Below are 24,721 nucleotides of genomic sequence, written 5' to 3' on the forward strand. Positions count from 1 at the left end.
TAATAGAGGTAAGGTGAAGATCCCCTCCAATGTATTTTGTTGTTGATCTGTTTATTTATGTCTATCCAAGCTCTTAAAGGAGCTGGATAGCCTTAAAAAAAACAAAAGTAGTTTAGGACCATTTAAACCCCTTTAAAGAGGCAACTCTAAGATAATCAATAAGGGACAAGTGTTTATTAATCTCTAGTACCATCCCGCTTATGTAATCTGATTCTAGCTACAAGTTTTACTCATGGACTGAATTAATATTTTTGTTGTATATTCTCTCTATGTATATATCTATTCTTTTAAGTAGAGAAGGCTCAACAAAAGTGGGCCTAGAATAGATGAAGCCAAATTAGGTTCAACATGCTAATGAGGGAGCTTGAAGCAATGTTATGGCACGATAAAAAAGAAGTCCATAGTCTAGAGCAGCTCCATGAGTTGAGTTGAGAGAGAAAATTGAAGTTCAGAGCTATAGATGAAGAGAGAAAACTGTTTGTACATATAGATTTATCAAAATTTGACTCTGATACCGTATATGAAAGAATGGTAGCATGTTTCAATCCAAAACCTTTAGAAAATGGGAGGATTAACATAGAACAATTTAAACCCCTCTGGAAGCTCTTATACAATCGATGCAAGACAAGTGTATCATTCCTTAACCATATGCGGTCGTAGAAAAAGAAGAGATCATATAAAGAAACGATAATATATAGTTACTATTTAAATCAAGCCCTTTTACTAATGTTACAGTTAATTTTTTGAAGAACTTCTTTATAAAGAAAATAAAAAACAAAGAAGAAAAAGAAAATATTTAGGATAAGAGTTTCAATTGTTTGACCAAAAAATGTAACTTTCGATTTAAACAGTTGAATTTATATAATAATGAGTTAAACTTAGTTAATAATAATATCTCTAGATGTTATTTCCGAAAAGGTGACTAATGTTGGTCAGATCTGGTGGAGGATTGACAATAATATGCATTAACTGTTCCAAAATGTATGAGCAATAATGTAGCAACAACTAGCAATAAATAACAATAAATGACATTTAAGTAAATAAAATGAGTGATTTACCCAATAAAATATGAACTAGTTGATTATCCCTCATGACAATGATGAGCGACAAACAAATCCTAAAATATTCGAATTATTCTCGGATCTGATGGAAGGGTGTGGGATAATACGAACAAGAATCTAGATAAAAATGTAGTGTTTGTATCTTTGTAAGAGAGAGAAAGACTCTTCAATCAAAAGTCTGTTCTTGTCAAAATGAGTGTCACATGCCTTACCCCATTGTCCCCTTTTCTATTTACCTGAGACACTATTGGGGTTTATTAAGAAAGTGTCTCATGTAGCACTAGATTTCAGAAAGGCCAAATACATAGATAACTTGTCACAAAATTCCATCTAGGCACTTCATCTTAACCAAGTTCCAATTGAACACTTTAAGTATCATTAAACTGTACAATTAAACAATTATGCTGACATGGATCAATGTTTATTTCTCACTTTTATCTAGCGTGCGTAAAATGACTTTAACAAATATAAAATGGGTCCCATTCCTTAAAACGTTACTTTTTTTTTTTTTTTTACTGCACATCTCCTCTTCTTCTTTCTATTTTCGATCTCTTCTTGACAGATCACTGTTTTCTTTCATTATTTTTTAACAAAATAAAAAGAAAGAGGAAGTTGAGTTATCGAAAGAGAAGTTTTTAACAAGCCTGTGAGATCATTTTTTTCAGAGAAGATTTTGAGAACTTTTGAAAAGTTTTATAGGAAATCCAGAATTTCGGTCCCGTTTCATTCTTGGCAAAATAGGTAGATAATATACAATTGGAGCTTAACCTCTATAAGACATCAAAAAATGGACCAAAAGCTAACTTTCAATTTGATGACAAATTATTAAGCTTATTATTATTATTATTATTATTATTATTACACAAATATACTTCAAAAATGTTCTGCAATGATCTTACAACACCCTGCCCCAATAATAAAATATTTATCACCTAATGAAATCTGCAGCACAATTGCGGTATCATATTTGTCTTTTGTCTTTATTCTTAATTTTCATTGTGGTCTATGATAAAATTCTAAGACCCATATGGTGCTAGTTTTTCTCAACAACTTACAGAGACGAACAACTTATAGAGACGGTCTGCGAATTGGAAATAGAACTTTGAAGTGGTGGTGTTGAGTCATTAGTAGATGGTGGAGCAAAAAGGGTTGAAGGGTTTTGATGTCGGAAATGATAAAAATCTGAGTTGATGGTGGAGAAGATGATACTCAAGAAGGGGTTCTTAAAAAATAATTTTCTTTCGTTTTCTTTAGGCTCAAAAGCTTTTCTTCTTCTTATTTTTGGCATTAGTTTGACTAAAAAGCCATGTGGTGTTTCCTTATTTGTTACATTTGACAGGTCGCTGTGTGTAAAGTTCACGCATACTAATTTTTTTACGGCTATCATTTAAGGGTTTAAATGACACAGTTTAGGTGTACATGAAGTGTTCAATTGGAATTTGGCTAAGATGAGGTGCCAAGATGAAATTTCGTGTCAAGTTAGAGGGGCTGTATATGTATTTGGCCTTTCAGAAATGAGATGAGAATGCATACCTCCAAATAAAGGTTTAAAACCACCAAGTGTGCCATATCATTACCGTTTTATGGTAGTCTTACAAATTTAATATAAATATAATGAAGGAAAAATAATGTATTTAGAATCTCATAAATTCTTAATGATCTTAAAATTTTGCGGTAACCTAAAAATCCTCTTTTAGACATTGAAAAACGTAAATTAACAAATATAAAATCTTAAACAATTTAGGAATTTCTTACATCAATTTTGGATTAATTTTCCAACATATATATAAGCTTTTAAAATTGGCACGGCTGCATCCGCTCATACACGTGAAGAGGTCAAATATCAACGATTTAAAAGACAATTTCATCTGATTAATTAAGTAAAAAAAGAGAATTACAATGGAGTTAAACAAGTAACTTGAAAGAAAAAAATAATTGTTCCCCTGAAATTAATGGAAAATCTGAAGTGACAATTTTTTTCTCATTTATTAATTGGCATTCTTGTGGTAACACATGACATACATTTATTAATTTTTGGCCGATGTCGAATTAGAAAGAACATCTGCAGCAGCCACAACAATACTACCAAGAAATCCTAGGTTCTCATTGTCCTTAGTAAGAGTTGACACATAATTACCTGGTACCTTTTTAAACGCATTCTCACAATTTGAAGCATCTTCCTCTACTATATTTCCTGCTGTGTTTACGTTACTATATTGACCTTGTATCAAAAACTCCTCTGCAGCTTTTAAAACATCAACGGCCGCTTGGTAATAATTCAAACACAATGAATATATCACTTTTAGGTTACCGTCTTCGTTTCGATCTAGAAAGATGTCAATCTTTGTGGCTGTTCCCGAGGCGTTTGCCACGGCTAAGTTGAGGGCTTCTTGTGTCAACTCATGAGGACTCCTATGAGGATTTAGACCAAAGACTTCTAAACAAAACCTTGGATTTTTCGATTTGATACACACTTGGGACAAGGGGTTACTTTTACTTGGTGCCAATAAGGAAGCAATAATTAGACATAATACTAAGGAAGAAGTAGATGTCGCCATTGTCTTGTTAATTTCTCCTTTTCCGGTTTTGATTGTTGGATTTTGCAATTTCGATTAGGGTAAAGTTGAATGTAAAATCTCGAGATGATATTTGCATTAATGTGGGAAGAAAATGTTCATTGAGTGGAAGAGGTAGGTGTAAAGATCTAAATTAGTAAAATTACCATCAATTTAATTAAGTTTCTATACATGTTCATTTTTGCCATATTTAAGATTTCCCATTTGAGTTGTAACCTTCCAATTTATTTTTCCATACATAAAGAATCTAATTTTGGTATCCATTTTCTTTGGTATGTTAAGGGGTAAACTATAACTCTTAAATGCATTACCTAACAAGGAAACTTAATTATTTAATAAATAGACAGTTATATAATAAGCAGTACTTGGTAAAAAATCTTAATAACACCTTTTTCTATTAAAATAAATTATATGTCCTTAATTCACACTAATAAGAACATGATTATTGAAAGATTTCACACTCTAGATTGATTTAAATACAAAATAATTCATGTCTCAATTTATTTTTAGTTCAAAGTTGATTTGATAAGATTATTATTTGAAGAAACTATTTATTGGTAAGCTAATATATAATTTGACTAACGTTTGTAAGTACAAAATATAATTAAATATTACACAAATTATTTTTTATAGAGGAAATTATTACTAGGAAACAGGGTCGAGAAGTACCATCCATGGTTGCCCCCCATTCAAATTGTGGACGGATTTTTTGGAGTTAGCTCACCCTAGTAGCGGAATTGAATAAGAAATGTGTATATTTTTTGCTGATTAACTTAAACCATTAAACGACAATAAATATTTTGGGCAATCTGATCACGAATTGCTATCCAGTTTTTTCTCCTTGTTTTCTCTACAATGTGCAAAAACATTTAACAAAGTAAAGGAGATAGCTTTCTCACCCAAAATAAAAATAGAAAATAATTTTGAAATTTGAAGGATTTTAAACAATAATGCTTGATGGTGATTGAAACAAGTAAAGCTAAATAAGGGTTTTGATGTTTGTAAAACGAAATAACTTTTTACTCATAACTGAAGGAACTTAGGAACACGAGGAAACTTTTTGCCCAATATATGAGGAAAATGGTTAAAATTTTAAACTAGCTACGAATCAGATTAAACAAACCACAAGCATTTGTAGCAGGAGATTTCAAAAATTCGATCTATTCTGTTTGCCAAAAGCATCATCGTCCTTAGTAAAGCTACCTTTCCATTTTAGTTTGTTTATCCCAAATATGAATCAGACAACCCCTAAATCATGAGCTAGAATATCTCGCTAGATGTTATCCCACATTCTATATGAGATATGTAACATCATCATTTTAGTATAAAATTTATCCCACCATTAATTATAGTTATAACCAAACATGAAATAAATACAATCCTATATTCTATCCTGAGATTAATATTCTTTTCCCGATACCAAAGGACCTCTAAGGGTTGCCCCCTCATTGTTTTTTACTAGTGTTAGGTTATGGATTAATTTTCTTTAAAATTGAGTATTTTAAAGTACAATAGTATATTTTTAATTAAAAAAGGTAAATAAAACTTCAAAATAGATATCATCTATTTACATGTATGAAAATATTTTTGATTCGAAGCGTATAAGCTCATACATGAGGTGAGGAAAAACATAGAATTCTATTTGATAATGCAAAGTGTCGAGTATCCCATGAGATTAGCTATCCCATATTCTATATGGGATATCTAATACCATCATTTTTGTAAAAAATAAAATGGGCAAAAATCACTTTTAGCTTGCAACCGAAACTATTTACATCCTATAGCCGCAGAATTGTATAAAATTTATATATTTTTTGTATATATATATACAAAAAATATACCCAAAATATATATTTTTTCGGCTATTATTTTGAGAGCGGCTATACAATGTATTTTCTCTAAAATAATTTATCCCACCATTAACTAATAGCGATAACCAAAAATAGAATAAATACAATCACATATTCTATCACGAGATTAGTATCCTTATCCCGATAGCCAAACACCGTGTACGAGTTTTGGCTCCAAAATTTTGGGTGACTAGAAACGATATCTTTATGTCAATGACACCAAAGGAATATTAAATAAATGGAATTAGAAAAATAGTATAATTTTTAATAAAAAAAGGTCAAGGAAACTTCAAAATAGATATGAACAACTCGAAGCGTATGAAAATATTTTTAATTACATGTTAAAAATTAAGATCACTGGGTGATAAGAATCTTAAAAAGTATTGTCTTGATCTAAGAAATTCCTTAAAACATACTAGTAGTCACTCGATGTTGATTGTTCAGACTTATTTTTAAATCAAAAGTGTTAAGGAAAATAGCACAAATAGAAGATAATACTCTAGTCGATATACTTAATCAGATAATTTTTTTTTATTCATTTTCAGATGCCTATATTGCTTATAGAATAATATTCACGGTTCCTATAACAATTGCAATCGTGGAAAACAAAAATTTAAAATCAAAGTTGATAAAATCTTATCTAAGATCAACAATGTCTCTCTCTCTCTCTCTCTCTCTCTCTCTCTCTCTCTCTCTCTCTCTCTCTATATATATATATATATATATATATATATATATATATATATATATATATATATATATATATATATATATTAATTAGTATTTTATAAAAAATTCTTTAATTTGTATCTCAAAAGCTAGAAAAATAAACTAATAAACAAAAATATATACAAAGTTTTTTTAAAAAAAGAAAAAATTTAAAGCCTCTCATTAATGTACGTATTTAGGCCATACCTCTTGTTCTTTCGGCCCTGATTGTATCTTGACAAAAATGGGATTACATAAGCCTTCAAGTTCCTTCTTCTTGTCCTCTAACTCATGAGTTTCTGCACATGGATTGGTATTAATCCATGAATTAGCCTGTTCAAGAATATCCTCAACCTTTTTCTTGTCTGTTGCGCTAAGCTGCGCGACAATATTCTCCTCGCCCAAGATCCACAAGTGTATGAAGGAGGTATATCCCTGCAATGCTTCTTCAGCTTCTGCTCTTTTCCTGTATTTGTCATCATCTGCCTTGTACTGCTTTTCATCCTTTGCCATCTTTTCAATCTCTTCCTTCGAAAGCCTACCCTTGTCATTCGTAACTGTAATCTTTTTGTTCTGACCCGTGGTCTTGTCCTCAGCGGAGACATTCAATATTCCATTGGCATCGACATTAAAGGAAACAGTTATCTGAGGTACACCTCTAGGAATAGGGTGTATACCAGAGAGCTCAAATTTGCCCAACAAGTTGTTGTCTTTTGTTCTTGCTCTTTCTCCTTCGTAAACCTGAATTGACAGTCCAGTTTGATTATCTGAATATGTTGAAAATATCCTCTCTTTCTTAGCAGGAATTGTGGTGTCCCTTGGAATTAACATAGTCATAACTCCTCCTGTTGTTTCCAATCCTATCGATAGAGGCGTGACATCCGAAATCAGCAAATCTTGAATCTTCTCATTACTAACCTCTCCGCTAAGAATCGCAGCTTGTACAGCAGCACCATAGGCAACAGCTTCCTCAGGATTAATACTCTTGTAAAGTTCCTTACCATTAAAGTAGTCCTGCAATAGCTGTTGTATTTTGGGAATTCTACTTGATCCACCAACAAGTACAATCTCATCAACACTATCCTTGTCCATTCTTGCATCCCTCAAACATTTCTCAACTGGCTCCATACACTTCTTAAAGAGGTCCGCGTTCAACTCCTCAAACTTGGCACGCGAGACGTTGCAGCCGAAGGGAATTCCATCGTATAGGTCGTAGACGTCAAATATTGCCTCGTCATTGTCGGAAAGAGTACGTGTCATCTTCTCACAAGTTGTCCATACTTGGCTTAATGATTTAGGGCTATGCGTAAGGTCCTTCCTGTGTTTTCTCTTGAATTGCAGGACGACGTGATTAACCAATTTATTGTCGAAATCTTTTCCTCCAAGATGCGTGTCCCCCGCCGTGGCTTTCACCTCAATTATATTATCTCCAATAGTAAGAACAGAAACATCAAGAGTACCACCACCAAGATAAAAAACAAGCACATTCTTCTTTCCTACATTAGTATTACTATCTTTTTTGTCCATAAAATAAGCAATGCCTGCAGCTGTTGGCTCATTGATAATACGCATAACATTCAAACCAGCAATAGCACAAGCATCTTTGGTAGCTTGACGTTGCGAGTCATTGAAGCAAGCTGGTACAGACACCACTGCATTTTTGACAGTTGATCCAATGAATTTCTCAGCAACTCTCTTCAACTCTATAAGCAACATAGCTGAGATTTGTTCAGCAGTAAACTGCTTTACTTCTTCCTTATAGTCTACACAAATCATTGGCTTCTCACCAGGTCCAGCAATAACTTTAAATGGCCATATTTTCATGTCACTTTGTACAGAGGGATCACTAGCCCTCCTTCCAATAAGGCGCTTTGCATCTGCCAATGTGCTAAGGTACAATTAGTGAATAAGCTAATCATTTCTTTTGCAACTTATTGTTTTATAGGAAAGAATTTGACTAACTATAGGAGCTAATTACTAATTCATTCTCTTAAAATTAAAATTTAGATTATCGACAACTATAAAAAAAAGGTACTGTAAGTTGCAATTCAAAAACAAATCTATCTGTGAAACCATATAAGACGAAGTTGATCGATTTCATATATATCATCAACAAACTAATCTCTCTATCAAATTTGTTTGGCACTTTTAGCTTATCGAGAATCATTTTGACAATATTTGGAAGTTAAAATCGACCTAGATTAATTTACTTTTTGTTTTAATTAAAGTCTAAATATTTGAAAATTATACAGGAAAATAGTATACAGTAAGTTGCAAATTCAAAACTTGATCTCTCATAGAAACGATCTAAATCAAAACTAATATCATACTCACACTGCATCCTCCATTATTGTAGCATAAAAGATAAACTAATATCATACTCATGCGGAACCAAGATTTGAAACTTATGAGTTCAGGATTCTAGTCTTTTTAAGTTATAGAGTTCTAAATTAATAATTTATATTCAGTCAATAGATTTCTTAAGACAAATACAGGGGTTGGAGCCAGTGGCGGATGCACGTGGTGGCAAGCGGGTTCAACTGAACCCGCTTCATTAAAATATAATACTGTGTATATGTATACATTATGATTAAAGCTGCGTAAATTTTGTTTAAATATTTTAGTTGAACCCACTTGACAACTACTATTTTACGACTAAAGTTATGTACTTCTAAGATTGAACCCCTTGCACAAAATCCTGGGTCCGCCAACCCACTGGTTGGAGCAAAACTATTGGATTGGACCAAATTCTTAACCGAAGAGCTAGCTCCGCCCTCCGTACAATTTATATAATTATAGCACTACTATAAACACAAGAAAACAAAACAAAAATAAAAAAGACACTAATCACGTACTCTACTGCATGCTGATGCAATGTAACTATAAAATCCAAGCAATTGTTTACGAATGAGAACGCACACTATTTCAATAAACGTAAATGAAAAGAAAAAAAGAGATTCTGAGAATCAAATGTTTACCGAAAACAGTGTTAGTAGGGTTATTTTCGATGCCAAGCTTAGGACTGAGACCAATCCAACGCCGGTCTTCTACAAAAGAAACGTAGGACGGCGTCATACGAGCGAGCTCACTCCCACCGCAATCTTCGGTGATCATCTCCACATGATCATGTTTCCAAACGGCGACGTAACAGTTTGTGGTTCCGAGATCGATTCCGATCACCGGACCTTCTCCTTTTCCGGCCATTGGTTTTTACTTCCGGCGAAACACGTTAGTAATATGATTGGGCTTGAAAATATCGAGTGGTATATATTGGATTGGGCCTAAAGCTAAAGGGGTAGTATTTGTTGGATCTAAAAATGTTCTTTTGGATATGCTTGGACGGACTTAATTTACGGAGACTTGGTCTTGCTATTACTTGTGAAGTGGAGGATTGGAGTAGTTCAAAGACTCGTCACTCTTTTTTAACTTTTGCATTTAGATATGTTAATTTAATTTTTTTATTGTAATGGCAGGAGCGGATATAGTGTTTGGCCGCCGGTTCATTTGAATCCGATACTTTCGATGTGTAACATAAATTTTTATATAAAAAATTATTAAAATTGCACAAATGATAAGTCTGAACCTATAACTTTAAAAAAAAACTATGCATTCAATGCTAAAATCTTAAAAGTTAGAACCCATAAAATTTAAATTATATATCCACCTTTGGTAATGGATGCTCTGTTGGCCATGGGGCAGTTCATAGCAGTGAATTGAAAGTTGAAATAATAGTGAAGCTCTTCTACTCCTCGTTGCCCTTTTCTTCTTATGTATTTTTTTTGTGGTAAATAGTGACTTTCTATTCATTCAAAAAAAAAAGAAGCTTTACAGATCAAGTAGATTCTGACCATCTACACTTCTATCTTCTAATTACAGCAAGTCTACTGTTCTAAGCACTATATCAGTATATAGTCAGTTTGCATCAGCTTAAAACCACCCGGAAAGGAAAAAAAACAATTTCATGTGAGAGGAGTCTAAGAAAACTAGGGGAAAAAAATCCAGCTGCTACAGTGCTCCCTGCCAGTTCTACATTGTTCTTCCTCTGGTATGTATATGCATCACAATTTCTATCTAATCATATTTATTTCCCTCCATACTATGTAAACCAGCATGCCAAACACACAAAATACAATTGCCCAATGACCAAATTTCCTCTTTGCACCTCTATTTATCCATTGTACTTCACCTTACTAGTCCTGAATAGGTCTAGGGTGGCCTAGCCAATTGAGCAGCCTAGTCCATATTCCTTTTACTATTGGACATTCAAAGTATAGATGTTCAAATAGTTCATGAGAGTGGTGACATAATACACAATGTTGGGGGACTTGGATTCCAAATTTAAGTAGTCTGTCCACTGTGGCTAATCTCTTATGCAGTGCCAACCAAAGTATAAATTTATATCTAGGATGTAGATTGGGTTGCATGGTTATACTCTTCCAAGGTACCCTTTGAATTTGAGGGAATTGCATGTGATAGAGCTTGATAACACTAAAGACTTCACCCTTTTGTAGTTGGAGAAGCCTACTAATCAGATCCCCCTGAATACCTTGTAGCTCAACAATAAATTTCCTTGTTTCCAGTAATTTCCTTACTACCCAGGCTGCATTCTTGGGTATTGGAGTATTTTTCACCGTCTTATTCCTTATATAGAAGGTATGAATCCACCGAATCTATAGGCAGTCCTTCTTCATTGCTACTGCCACGGGTGTTTTGCAACTGCTGCTTTATTCCAATAGTACAAATTCATTACATTAAGGCCCCCAGCAGCCTGTGGCCAACATACTCTATCCCAAGCAACTAGTGCTTTCTTGGTTAGAGTAGATGTGCCAGACCATAAGAAGGATCTACAAATGGTTTCTATCATTTTCCATACATTTTTAGGCAATAGAAAGGTCTGTGCTCAATAAGATTGTACCCCAAACAAGACTGATTTGATAAGTTGCAGCCTACCAATATATGAAAGCAATTTGGATGTCCAACTGTTGATTCCGTTTATCCTCAAAATCGGATAACAATTGAATTTATACGTGGTTTTAAGGATATGTGATATAATTTGATACAACGTGAGAAATCATATTTAATATGAAAAAATAAATAGAAACACAAATGCAAACCACACAGATTGAACAACTTAAGCCTTGCAAAGTTAACTTCCTTTGAATTTAAGAGTGATATTATTGGGACCAAAATATTATTGAAGCCAAAACAACTTGAACAAAGCTGAAAAAGATAGTATGTTGTTCTTTGCAGTATGTTACCCCCCTCATGAATTACTCAGTTCCCTTTATATATCGAGGGAGATGAAGCCTTTAAGACATTATTTTATAAGAAATTATGCAGACCGCTAGATCCCTTTTTGACTTAATCCCGTGATTTCTGCCATAATGATTGGTTAATGGTGAGAATCACAAATCTTTATTGGATGAGTTGGCAAAGCATTTCTTCGAGGCCGTTAGAAGCAGGGTCGGTCGTGCCCTCGATAAACTCGAGGGCAAATATGATAATCTTGTTCAAACTTCGATCCTCGATATCGAGCTCGGTTATATCTGTAACTTCGATCTCTTACGTATGTGCCGAGCCTTGACCTATTGTTCCATATGTTCGATCAAGCATCGAGCTCGATTATACCCGTATACAAATTCTTTATGTAATCTTCTCTACTAGTGGCCAACATTGGATGATATACAGCTTCTTGGATGCTAATGGTACTCCTAAATATCTAAATGGTAGAGTACCTTCAATGTATTCGAGTTCTTGTATAATGTCCCGCTTTTGACTGTTTGAGATGCATGCTAAATAGATAGAACTCTTTTCTGTATTTGCTTGGAGGCCAGATGAGCTTGAGAACTTGAGGAATGTCTGTTGCAGCAATATGATAAATGTAATATCAGCTTTACAAAACATCAATAGGTCATCTGCAAAACATATATGAATCACTCCTAGCTTTTTTGCATCTGGGATGGAATTTGAAGTTTTTGTTCTTTGTCAGCTGTGCAAGTTCCCTTTGCAAATACTCCGTGGCAATAACTGTTGGGAATAAGAAACCCCATTCTAATTACTAGGATTCATGGAGTTCTGCTCAAAGATAAAGAAGAAGAATGAAAGAGTAAAGAAGAAGAAGAAGAACTAGTCTTTGGCAGAAGGTAAAGTGGTCTTCTAAGATGTTCGATACATTTGATGTCTGAACATCTTTGTAAAGACTCACATTCATTGGGCTTATAGAAATATTGGGCTTTTGCACTAATCTTAGGCTCACATTCAATCTTGGGCTCACTGGAATAATTCCTTCTTTGGGCCTACTAGAAGAAGCTGAAGATAAGATTAAGTTTTTATTTTTACACACATTATTTATTCTTGTAAATAGCATATGAGTTTGTTATAGAGTAGCCAATAGAATAAGAGACAAGTGTATAGGTAGTTTTATCTTAGATTCCATTTGCTATAAATAAATAGCCTAACATTCATTCATTGGATATACACAGAAAATATTTTCAATCAAGATTTTTCTTCTCTCAAATTTGTTCATGGTATCAGACCAGTGATCTCGATACAACAATCCATTCATCAAAATTCCTTTACATCACATTCATTCTCAAAATCAGTAATCTAAAATGGCAGAAATAACTACTGGTGATGCGAGCAATGTTGCTAAACCAGCGAGCTATGATGTCAATCACCCCTATCATCTCAACAATTCTGATTCACCTGGTATGACACTAGTCAATACTATATTTGACGGAAGAGGATATCCAGGATGGAGAAGATCTATTCTCTTGTCCTTGTCAGCCAAGAAGAAACTTGGCTTCATCAGTGGAGGTTGTCAATAACTAGATCTGAAGTCCCCAGAACATGAGCAATGGAGTTGTGTGAATGACATGGTCATCTCTTGGATCCTAAATGCACTCTCAAAAGATATTGCAGATAGCGTGATTTACTCCAAAACTGCAAAAGTGCTTTGGGACAGCCTAGAGCAGAGATTTGGGAGATCAAATGAAGCTAAGCTTTATCATCTGAAGAAAGAGTTATTAGGATTAGCACTAGGAAACAATGACATTGCAGGATACTTTACTAAGCTCAAACGACTATTAGATGAATTAGATACTTTGAATGTTATCATATGCTGCTCCTGTGTTTGTGTCTGTGAAGGAAAGACAAAATTAACTAAGTTCCTATAAGATCAAAGATTGATCCAATTCCTAATGGGACTAAATGACATCTATGCACAAGCAAGAAGAAACATTCTTATGATGAATCCTTTACCTAGTATGGATGTTGCTTATTCACTTCTCTTACAAGATGAAAATCAAAGAGAAGTTTATGCAAATGCTCACTTTAACTCTCAATCAATATCATTCATGGCAGCAGGAGAGGACAATCAACCTAATGCACAACTTCTAGCTGATTTTGCAGCTTTTATGATCACAGAACATGGGAAGAATTATCAAAAACTCAGAAACCAAGCACAGAAGGGAACATCCATGACACCTAAGTTCAACAACTCAGGACAGAGGTTTGCTAAACCTCAGCAGAGGTTCAAAGGGAAGAAGAAGTACAATCCAAATGTGTCTTACACTTATTGTGGAAAAACATGACATACACAAGAAGACTTTTACCGAATTATTAGGTTTCCAGAAGATTTTGAGTTCACAAATCACAAAGGCTATCGGAATCAAGTTAAGGCAAATGCAGTGTTGACACACGAGGAGCATGAAAATTCAGCAGCAAAACACTGACCTCAACAACAATAATTTTGGACAGCAACTCAGCAAGGAGTAGGTAGCAGAAATAATGCAGATATATAAACAAGCAAAGCTAGCACAGGCAGGAAATGCAGGAATCAATACTAATGCAGTTGCTGGTACTATTCTAAAATACTCAAGTTTAGTATTTACCAGTCTAAAATCAGACACCTGGATCATTGATTCAGGTACCTCAGAGCATATACGTTTTGATCCAAACTCTTTCTTGCTTTTGACTCCATTCCCTGTACCTTTAAATATCAGTTTACCTAACTCTTTAAAGGTGATTGTTACTCATATAAAGAGTATTTATATTCTACCTGGTCATATTCTGAGCGATGTATTACATGTTCCAGAATTCAAGTATAATTTATTGTCAGTTCATAGGTTTTGTGTTTAGTTCAAGTATGATGTCCTATTCATATCTGTTGAGTGTGTGTTGCAGGGCCTTTCAATAAAGAGTCCTCAAGGTTTTGGTGAAGTTAGAGAAAGACTCTATTTATTGGACCCAAATAGTGTTAAATCTAAGGGTTTGTTCAATAGTGATGTATTTTCAATTCCAAAAGGAAGAAGTTCCATTTCAAAGTCAGTTTCTTTTTATAGTCCAGTTCAAGTTAATGTTGTTTGTGATTTTAAGCTTTGGCATGTAATATTGGTACACATCCCATTTTTAGCAATAAAACATTTAGATTTTCTTCATTGTAAGCCAAATTCTGAATTTATCTGTGATGTTTGTCCTAAGGCTAAGCAAACCAGAAATCCTTTTCCTGTCAGTATCATAAGGTCCAAACATAAATTTGAACTCATTCATGTTGACATATGGGGACCTTATAGGTCAAATACTTACAATGGTTTCAGATATTTTCTTACTATAGTAGATGACTATAGTAGAGGAACATGGACATTCTTGTTAAGTGCAAAGAGCAATGCTTTTCCTATGCTTAAATCTTTTCTGTCGATGGTTGAGAGGCAATTCAATGTACACGTCAAGGTAATAAGATTTGGCAATGCAATGGAATTGGGAAAAGGTACACAAGAGGCTACTTTCCTAGCTTCTCAAGGAATTCTGCATCAATTGTCTTGTGTAGCAACTCCTCAACAAAATGGGATTGTTGAAAGGAAACATAGACACTTCTTAGAGATTACAAGGGGGTTAATGTTCCAATCTAAACTACCTATGTCGTATTGGGGTGAATCTATCCTAACTGCCACATATCTTATTAATCGGATGCCTTCCAGTGTTCTCAAAGGAAAAACACCATATGAAGTCTTGTTTCAGAAAAAGCTCAAGTATGATTATTTAAGGAATTTTAGATGTCTTTGTTATGCTTCAACACTGGCTCAAGGAAGAGGGAAATTTAATAAAAATGCAACAACTTGTGTCTTGCTTGGGTATCCCCTTCCTCAGAAGGGATATAAGCTACTGGAATTGGCAACAAGAAGAGTATTTGTGTCAAGAGATATGAAGTTTCATGAATCGCATTTTATTTTTGTTGAGAGCAAAACTTCACACCAACCCATATTCCCAAGATCAACCTTCACCACAGAACCTATCTATTCACCTCCATCACATGATCAATCCTCACATATTTCTTTAGAGCCTGAAGTTTCTGACATTTTCTCTCCACCTTCACCAAGTTCTTCATATACTTCTCCTCATCCCCAACTATCTCCTAGCCCAGTTCTTTTTCAACCTATCCTAGATACACCACATACTAACTCCCCTATTCATGCACCTAAGCAGCCTACACCAATGAGGAAATCAGGAAGGGTTTCCAATCAACCAACCTACTTGAGAGATTATATGTGCAACAATATCATGTTCACAGAAGTAGGAGTTGCTTGTTTCAATCAACCAAGTAGACCTAGGCAGTACTGTTTCTCCTCTCTATCACCTAACAATCAACATGTAGTGCAGTCCATTTCTACACTCACAGAACCTACCAGTTTTGGACAAGTTTGTCAATACCCAGGATGGATAGAAGCTATGGAATCAGAAATTAAAGCCCTAGAAGACAATCACACATGGGATGTGGTTGAATTACCTAAAGGGAAAAGAGCTCTACCTTATAAGTGGGTGTATAAGGTAAAACATCTATCAGATGGAAGAATTGAGAGATTGAATGCAAGGCTGGTGGTCAGGGGGGATGTACAAAGAGAATGAATAAATTATAGTGAGACTTTTTCACCAGTAGTGAAAATGACAACTATAAGGTGTTTACTCACTATTGCAGCTAAAAGAGACTGGAATGTGTCTCAATTGGATGTCAACAATGCATTTTTGCATGGTGAACTTCAGGAGGAGATGTACATGAGATTCCATTAGGTTTAACACCTCCTAGTCCTAAGCATGTTTGTCTTCTAAGGAAATCACTATATGGATTGAAGCAAGCTTCTAGGCAATAGTATGCCAGGCTTGCAGGGGCTTTGAGTTTAAGGGATATTCTTTATCATTAAATGATTACTCTTTATTCTTTAAACGTACAGGAAACCTAATATCTATTCTAGCTGTGTATGTAGATGACATTCTACTTACTGGAGATGACTTGGAAGAAATTCAGCATATCAAAGGTTTTCTAAATACTGAGTTCAAGGTAAAGAAATCTAGGGAATATACATTATTTTCTAGGGATGAAAATTTTGTGAGAAAAAGAAGGTTTCATTGTAAGTCAAAGGAAATTTACCTTGGACATGCTGCAGGAATTTGATGTTTCTCACTTGGCTCGAGTCACTTCTCCTCTTGATCCTTCCTCTAAGTTTCAAGCTGATGATGGGCACCCTTTGCAAAATCCCACAGTGTTTCTTCACCTAGTTGGGAAATTGAACTATCTGACTAACACTCACCCAGATCTCTCCTTTGCAGTTCTTACTCTCAACCAGTACATGCAGAGACCCTGTCTCTCTCATTTCACTGCTGCATTGCGAGTGTTGAAATACTCGAGTTCAGATCCGGGACAAGGGATTTTTCTCTCAGCAACACCATCATTTTCCTTGCTTGCATTTTGCGATGCAGATTGAGCCTCTTGTAAGGAATCCAGAAGATCTGCAAGTGGCGTTTTCATCACACTAGGAGGAGCACTCATTTCCTGGAAATCAAAGAAGCAAGTGTCAATTTCTTCATCATCTGTAGAGGCAGAATACAGATCTATAAGAAGAGTAACTGCAGAACTTACTTGGCTTGTTCAACTTCTTGAAGATCTCTCTGCACCAGTAAACTTTCCCATTCCTCTTCATTCTGACAGCAAAGCAGATATTCACATCGCCCGTAACCCCGTGTTTCATGAACACACAAAACATGTGGAGATTGATTGTCATTTTTTGCGTCAACAATTCCTTTCCGGCCTAATTACCCTATCTTTTATTCCTTCTAAAGACTAATTGGTGGATCGTTTTACAAAGCCACTTTCAGGAGTTTCTCACTCAGAGATTTTAAGCAAGTTGGGGGCCACAAGGTTACCCTCCAACTTAAGGGGGGATGTTGGGAAGAAGAAACCACATTCTAATTCTAGGATTCATGGAGTTCTGCTCAAAGATAAAGAAGAAGATGAAGAACTAGTCTTTGGCAGAAGGTAAGGTGGTCTTCTAAGATGTTCGATACATTTGATGTCTGAACATCTTTGTAAAGACTCACATTCATTGGGCTTATAGAAAAATTGGGCTTTTGCACTAATCTTGGGCTCACATTCAATCTTGGGCTCACTGGAATAATTCCTTCTTTGGGCCTACTAGAAGAAGCTGAAGATAAGATTAAGTTTCTATTTTTACACACATTATTTATTCTTGTAAATAGCATGTGAGTTTGTTATAGAGTAGCCAATAGAATAAGAGACAAGTGTATAGGTAGTTTTATCTTAGATTCCATTTGCTGTAAATAAATAGCCTAACATTCATTCATTGGATATACACAGAAAATATTTTCAATCAAGATTTTTCTTTTCTCAAATTCGTTCAGTAACAAACAAATAAAGGGACATAGGGTCACCTTGTCTTATGTATTTTCATTTTCTTAATAAATATTCTGTTAGTTTAATAGAGTTCAGTTAGCTTTTATTAGCTTAGGGATAAAAACTACACAATTAATTAAATTAAAAGTTAGAGGTACTTAGTCGAATGACGCAAGGACTAAAAGAGGAATAAGACAATATATAATTCAGGGACCAAAATCTCTCTTGTTTTAGACTTCACCCTTGACAGATAAAGAGTGATTTCTCACTTGTTTCATTATGAAACAAAATTTTGACTCACAGTGACTCAAAATTTTGATTTGTAGGTTAAAATGTCGCAAGATGTTATGTTATGACTCTCACATGATTGAAAAAATGGATTGTTGCGTTGTTATATGATTTTGGACCATTACCATTATATACGGTCAAAATCGGTTTCAACCTTCATATGATTAGTCAAGGTTGGAACATAATGGACCGAAGGTCATCTTCATAATATCAAGTATGAGATCCGAAGCCAGGTTACCGAGTTAGAATTTCTGGGACCGATCAAATACCGAACTCGAAGTCATTACCGAGCTCTAATCCAAATTGAACTATGATGCGAAACGGCGTCATCGAGCTTGAGAGCCAGAGACCGATCAATACCGAGCCCGAGTCAATACCGGGCCGGAGTCAATATCGAGCCCGAGTCAATATCGGGCTCTAAATCTAGAAACCAACAAATACTATGTCCGATCAAGATCGAGCCAAGTCCGATCAAGATCGAGCCAAGGGACAAGAGCCGTTACATTCGCACTAAGGAGAGAGAATCTCGGCGGGAATTAAGGAAAAGCTATTCTATAATGGTATCCCAATATGTATTTTTAATTATATCTAAAGTAAGATTCCTCCACTATAAGAGGGGTAACTATTATTTCTGTGAAGGGGGACATTTTTAAGGCATTGATACACTCTCATATTATTGATATTCACAGAGAAAAATATACTAATATTTATATTGAGATTATCCTCTTGTGATATATATTCATTGATTCATCTTGCTTGTTCATAAAATAGCTTTCTATTTTAATTTGGTTGGTATTTCATTCTTCATATAGTCAATACCCAATATATTGCTACTTACTTTTCTGATTTGTGCCAAGTTATACCACGTACCCTTAGAACTACGTATAAATTCAACTCTATCCATTTTTCAGGTAAACAGTTTGGAGCCTACCGTGGGGCTAAGGATAATAGTGGTTGTTTGGTATGGATCTCTACAAAACACACCATTTTACACTTGCTCTTGGAAGTATCTTTGATTTCAGGTTGAAAACGATGAATTCTCAATTAATGTCCCTACCCATCTACAACGAAGCTGGCCTTCAAGATGAGAACAACAACTTAACCCCCGGGGGTGGAAGGCCACTAGTCGATCCCCTTGGAGCTCGGGTCGAAGAGCCAATAGACGTCAATTCACATGCGGCCATCGAGGCGAACCAACATTTCGACCCTGAAAACAACATTCATGGTGGAACTCGGTCTGCAGCTCGAAATACCCAAAATGCTGAGGAAAACGGAATCAGCTTGCGTATGATCTTCGAGATGTTGCAATCTCAACAAGTAGAAATAGCCCAGTTGCAGAGCCAAACCCAAGCACCGACCAGACTCGAGACTAGTCCTCTCCAAGAAGTCACCCACAAAACGGGCCCAGTTATAGTAAGGTCAAATGAGCAAGAATCGAGGACTAATCCCGAAATTGTTAAGATGTTCGAAGAACTGATAAAATGAATAGAGTCAGGAGAAAGGAGGATCGAGGCAAACGACAATAAAATGAAAACATATAACTCCAGGGTTGATCAGAACCCGGGGGCACCACGGATATTGAAGGGCTTGGATTCCAAAATATTCATACAAAAGCCTTTCCCCCTGAGCATGACTCCTAAACCGATCCCTAAGAAGTTTTGCATGCCCGAGATTCCTAAATATAATGGGATGACCTGCCCCAATGAACATGTCACCTATTACATATGTACCATCAAAGGGAACGATCTAGAGGATGATGAGATCAAATCCGTGTTATCGAAATTTTTTGGTGAAACCCTATCAAAGGGAGCAATGATATGGTATCATAATTTACCATCTAACTCTATTGATTCTTTTGCTATGCTTATAGATTCTTTCATAGAAGCACATGCTGCCCATAAAGGTCGAGACCAGGAAGTCGGACCTATTCAAGGTAATACAAAAGGATAATGAGATGCTAAGAGAATTCGTATCTCGTTTCCAAATGGAGTGAATGGATCTACCACCAGTCACAGACGATTGGGCTGTTCAAGATTTCGCTCAAGGTCTAAACGAAAAAAGCTTGATGGCTTCACGGTGACTGAAGCATAACCTGATCGAGTACCCAGCTATTACTTGGGCCGATGTGCACAATCGATATCAATCCAAAATAAGAGTCAAAGACGACCAGTTGGGTTCTGGGTCTGATGTTAAAGGAGTATCGACCAAGAACCAAAGTCAAACAAGGATCGATACCGGCCGTATAACGGAGATCGTAGGAGTAGTGAACTTTCACGCAACTCCATAGGAGGAAAAAATAGAAAGGACCGAGGCCGAGGATCTCGGGGGCTGATGAATATGAGTGGGTTCGACAGGCATACCGGACCTAAGGAAGCACCTCGGTTGTCAGAGTATAACTTCGGCATCGATACATCCGCTATCGTATCGGATATCGGGCGCATCAAAGATACTAAATGGTCTCGACCTATGCAGACCGACCATGCCCAGAGGAATCCCAATCAAATGTACGAATATCATGGCACTCATGGCCACAGAACGAAGGATTGCAGGCAACTAAGAGATGAGGTAGCCCGGTTATTCAATAAAGGGCACCTTCGAGATTTTTTAAGTGACCGGGCCAAAAATCATTTCAAATATAGGGATTTCAACAGACGAAATGAACAAGAATAGACACAGCACATCATCCATATGATTATTGATGAGATCGATAACCCTCAGGGGCCGGTGCTTAAACACACTAAGATGTCGGTTATAATAGAAAAATGATCTCGAACTTAGGATTACGCACCCATAGGAACCCTGTCCTTTAATGATGAAGATGCAGAATGAGTCATGCAACCTCACAACGACGCACTGGTAATATATGTACTTATGAATAAAACTAAAGTTAAACGTGTGTTAATCGATCCAGGTAGCTCGGCCAACATTATTAGATCGAAGGTCGTAGAGCAGCTCGGCCTGCAAGACCAGGTCTTACCCACAACCCTGGTTCTAAATGGATTTAATATGGTATGTGAAACTACCAAAGGCGAGATAATTCTGCCAATAAACGTGCCGGAACCATCCAAGAAATGAAGTTTCACGTAATTAAAGGCGATATGAGGTACACCACCCTTTTTGGAAGGCCGTGGATCCATAATATGAGAGCTGTACCCTCGACCCTCCACCAGGTTCTGAAGTTCCTAACATCGGAGGGGATCAAAACGGTCTACGGGGAGCAACCGACCGCAAAAAAAAAGTTTGTCGTCGAAGAAGTGATTCCGATGTCGTCGTTATCATCAACAAAATGGTCAGATTCGAAGGAGAAATGGAATACCAAATAGAAATTACAAACGTCAGCTTCGACCCAATTAGAGAATCAAAAGGCTGACGAAGATGAGGAACATAGGATCCCTCGATCTTTCGTGGTTCCCGATGATTCCGATGCCACCCAATCAACAATCGAAGAACTGGAGCAAGTCATACTAATCGATTATATGCCTGAAGAAAAGGTATACCTAGGCACGAGGTTATATCCCAAGCTTAGGAGAAAGCTTATTCAATTTCTTATAGCTAACATAGACTGTTTCTTTTGGTCCCATCTTGACATGACAGAGATCCCACTGGGATTCACCACTCATAAGCTAAGCTTGGATCCCAAGGTTCCACCCAGTAAAACAAAAAAAGGCCCCAGTCCGAGGTCAAACATGCCTTCATCAAAGATGAGGTAACCAAACTTCTCAAAATAGGGTCCATTCGAGAAGTAAAATACCCTGAATGGCTAGCAAATGTGGTGGTAGTCCCTAAAAAGGGGAAAAACTTAGAATGTGTATAGATTATAAAGACCTGAATAAAACATGCCCTAAGGACTCTTTTCCTTTGCCTAATATTGATCGTATGATCGATGCCACGGCCGGCCACGAGACTCTCAGTTTTCTCGATGCCTATTCCAGGTACAACCAAATACAGATGAACCCGGAGGATCAGGAAAAGACCTCATTTATCATTAAGTACGAGACCTACTGTTATAATGTAATGCCATTTGTCCTAAATAATGCTGGTGCAACTTATCAACGCCTAGTAAATAGAATGTTCGAAAAGCAGATAGGAAAATCAATGGAAGTTTATATTGATGACATGTTAGTCAAATCCCTGCGAGTAGAGGACCATTTAAAGCATTTACAGGAAACTTTCGACATACTAAGAGAGTTCAATGTGAAGCTCAATCCCAAAAAATATGTTTTCGGGGTTGGCTCAGGTAAGTTTCTCGGTTTCATGGTGTCCAATCGAGGAATGGAGATTAACCCCGATAAAATCAAAGCAATCAAGGACATCACGTTGGTAGATAATGTAAAGGCCGTGCAAAGGCTAATTGGACGGATAGACAGCCTGGGATGATTCATTTCGAGATCCTCGGATATGAGCCACCGATTTTTCTCTTTGCTTAAAAAGAAAAGTAATTTTTCGTGGACTCTGGAATGTCAACAGGCTTTGGAAGAGCTAAAAAGGTATCTATCGAGCCCTCTGTTGCTTCATACAACGAAATCAGACGAACAACTTTACCTGTATCTAGCTGTCTCGGAGGTAGTGGTAAGTGGAGTCCTAATTCGAGAAGAACGAGGTACGCAATTCCCTATTTATTATGTCAGTCGAACTCTAGGCGAGGCCGAAACTAGATATCCACACTTAGAAAAATTAGTGCTTGCTTTAATAAGTGCCTCTAGGAAATTAAAACCATATTTCCAATGCCATCCGATATATATTGTAACAACTTACCCTCTGCAAAATATTTTACACAAACCTGAGCTTTCAGGTCGATTGGCCAAATGGGCCATAGAGATCGGCGGGTACGACATCAAGTAACGACCTCGAACCGCTATCAAATCTCAAATCGTAGCGGACTTCGTGGCTGACTTCACGCCGGCCTTTGTACTCGAGGTAGAAAAGGAATTACTAATAAAATCGGGTACTTCTTCGGGAATCTGGACCCTCTTTACGGACGGTGCCTCGAATGCAAAGGGGTCCGGACTGGGCATTGTATTAAAATCGTCCACAGGTAATATAGTTAGACAGTCTATTAAAACTACAAAATTGACTAACAATGAGGCCGAGTATGAGGCCATGGTTGCAGGTCTCGAACTATCTAGAAGTTTGGGAGCTGAGGTCGTGGAGGCTAGATGTGATTCCCTCATCGTGGTAAATCATGTCAACGGGACTTTTGAAGTTCGAGAAGATCGAATGCAGAGGTACTTGGATAAATTGCAAGTGACTCTACATCGATTTAAGTAATGAACTTTGCAACATGTACTTCGAGAGCAGAACAGTGAGGCCGACGCTCTTGCAAACTTAGGTTCTTCGGTCGAAGATGACGAGCTCAACTCGGGGACTGACATACAACTCATGAAATCGGTAATCAAAGAAGGTCATGCCGAGATAACTCCACAAGTCTAACCCAAGATTGGAGAAACAAATATATAGAGTACTTCAAAAATGGGAAACTTCCATCGGATCTAAAGTAATCGAGATCTCTACGCACAAAAGCTGCATGGTTCACCTTATCCAATGATGGGGCGTTGTTTAGAAGAACGTTCGATGGTCCACTGGCAATATGTTTGGGACCGGGAGATACCGACTACATCCTACGTAAGATTCACGAGGGCACTTGTAGGAATCATTTCGATGCCGATTCATTAGTCCACAAAATAATCAGAGCAGGATATTATTGGATCGATATGGACAAAGATGCAAGGGAGTTCGTTCGAAAATGCGACAAATGTCAAAGACATGCGCCCATGATTCATCAACCCGGGGAAATTCTCCACTCGGTCCTAGCTCCTTGGCCTTTTATGAAATGGAGAATGGACATCGTCGACACCCTCCCATCGGCACCAGGTAAGGTTCAATTTATTTTGTTTATGACTGATTATTTCTCTAAATGGGTTGAAGCACAGGCTTTTGAGAAAGTCAGAGAAAATGAGGTGATAGACTTCATTTGGGACCACATCATATGTCGGTTCGGGATGCCATCCGAGATTGTAAGTGACAATGGAAAGCAATTCATCGGAAGCAAAATAACCATATTTCTCGAAGACCACAAAATCAAAAGGATCTTATCAACACCTTATTATCCCAATGGAAATGGACAGGCCGAATCGACCAACAAAACCATCACCCAAAATCTTAAGAAAAGATTAACCGACGCTAAAGGAAAATGGAGAGAAATACTACCCGAAGTCTAATGGGCTTACCGCACAACATCGAAATCGAGTACCGGGCGACACCATTTTCGTTGGTTTATAGAGCCGAAGCTCTTATCTCGGTTGAAGTAGGAGAACCTAGCATCATGTTTTGATATGCAACAAATGAGTCGAATAACAAGATGATGAACACGAGCCTAGAATTATTGGACAAAAAACGAGATGCATCTCTCGTCCGATTAGCCGCCTAAGAACAACGGATCGAAAGGTATTATAATCGAAGAACCAATCTTCGATATTTTAAAATCGGGGACTTGGTGCTAAGGAAAGTCACCCTCAACACCTGAAATCCAAATGAAGGAAAACTGGGTCCGAATTG

General features: G+C 36.6%; 2 protein-coding genes across 2 annotated transcripts; both read right to left on the bottom strand.

The window, feature by feature from the left end:
- Window positions 1–3,088: 3,088 nt before the first annotated feature.
- On the bottom strand, window positions 3,089–3,619 carry LOC142171709 (pectinesterase inhibitor-like). Its single transcript, XM_075235400.1, has one exon. The coding sequence runs from the start codon at window positions 3,617–3,619 to the stop codon at window positions 3,089–3,091; it is 531 nt and encodes a 176-aa protein (XP_075091501.1).
- Window positions 3,620–6,325: 2,706 nt separating this feature from the next.
- On the bottom strand, window positions 6,326–9,500 carry LOC107777605 (heat shock cognate 70 kDa protein 2-like). Its single transcript, XM_016597659.2, has 2 exons — window positions 9,174–9,500; window positions 6,326–8,072 (listed from the first exon to the last, which is right to left on the bottom strand). The coding sequence occupies exons 1-2, from the start codon at window positions 9,397–9,399 to the stop codon at window positions 6,379–6,381; spliced, it is 1,920 nt and encodes a 639-aa protein (XP_016453145.2). The 5' UTR covers window positions 9,400–9,500; the 3' UTR covers window positions 6,326–6,378.
- Between the last annotated feature and the right edge of the window lie 15,221 nt (window positions 9,501–24,721).

Source organism: Nicotiana tabacum, chromosome 17, assembly GCF_000715075.1.
Source record: "Nicotiana tabacum cultivar K326 chromosome 17, ASM71507v2, whole genome shotgun sequence".
Lineage (NCBI taxonomy): Eukaryota > Viridiplantae > Streptophyta > Magnoliopsida > Solanales > Solanaceae > Nicotiana > Nicotiana tabacum.

Bases quoted from the DNA above. Each gene is read 5' to 3' on its own strand.
- LOC107777605 (XM_016597659.2), bottom strand. From the start codon at position 9,399: ATGGCCGGAAAAGGAGAAGGTCCGGTGATCGGAATCGATCTCGGAACC. The intron at 8,073-9,173 runs GTAAACATTTGA...GCACATTGGCAG, and splicing joins CCCTACTAACACTGTTTTCG to ATGCAAAGCGCCTTATTGGA.
- LOC142171709 (XM_075235400.1), bottom strand. From the start codon at position 3,619: ATGGCGACATCTACTTCTTCCTTAGTATTATGTCTAATTATTGCTTCC.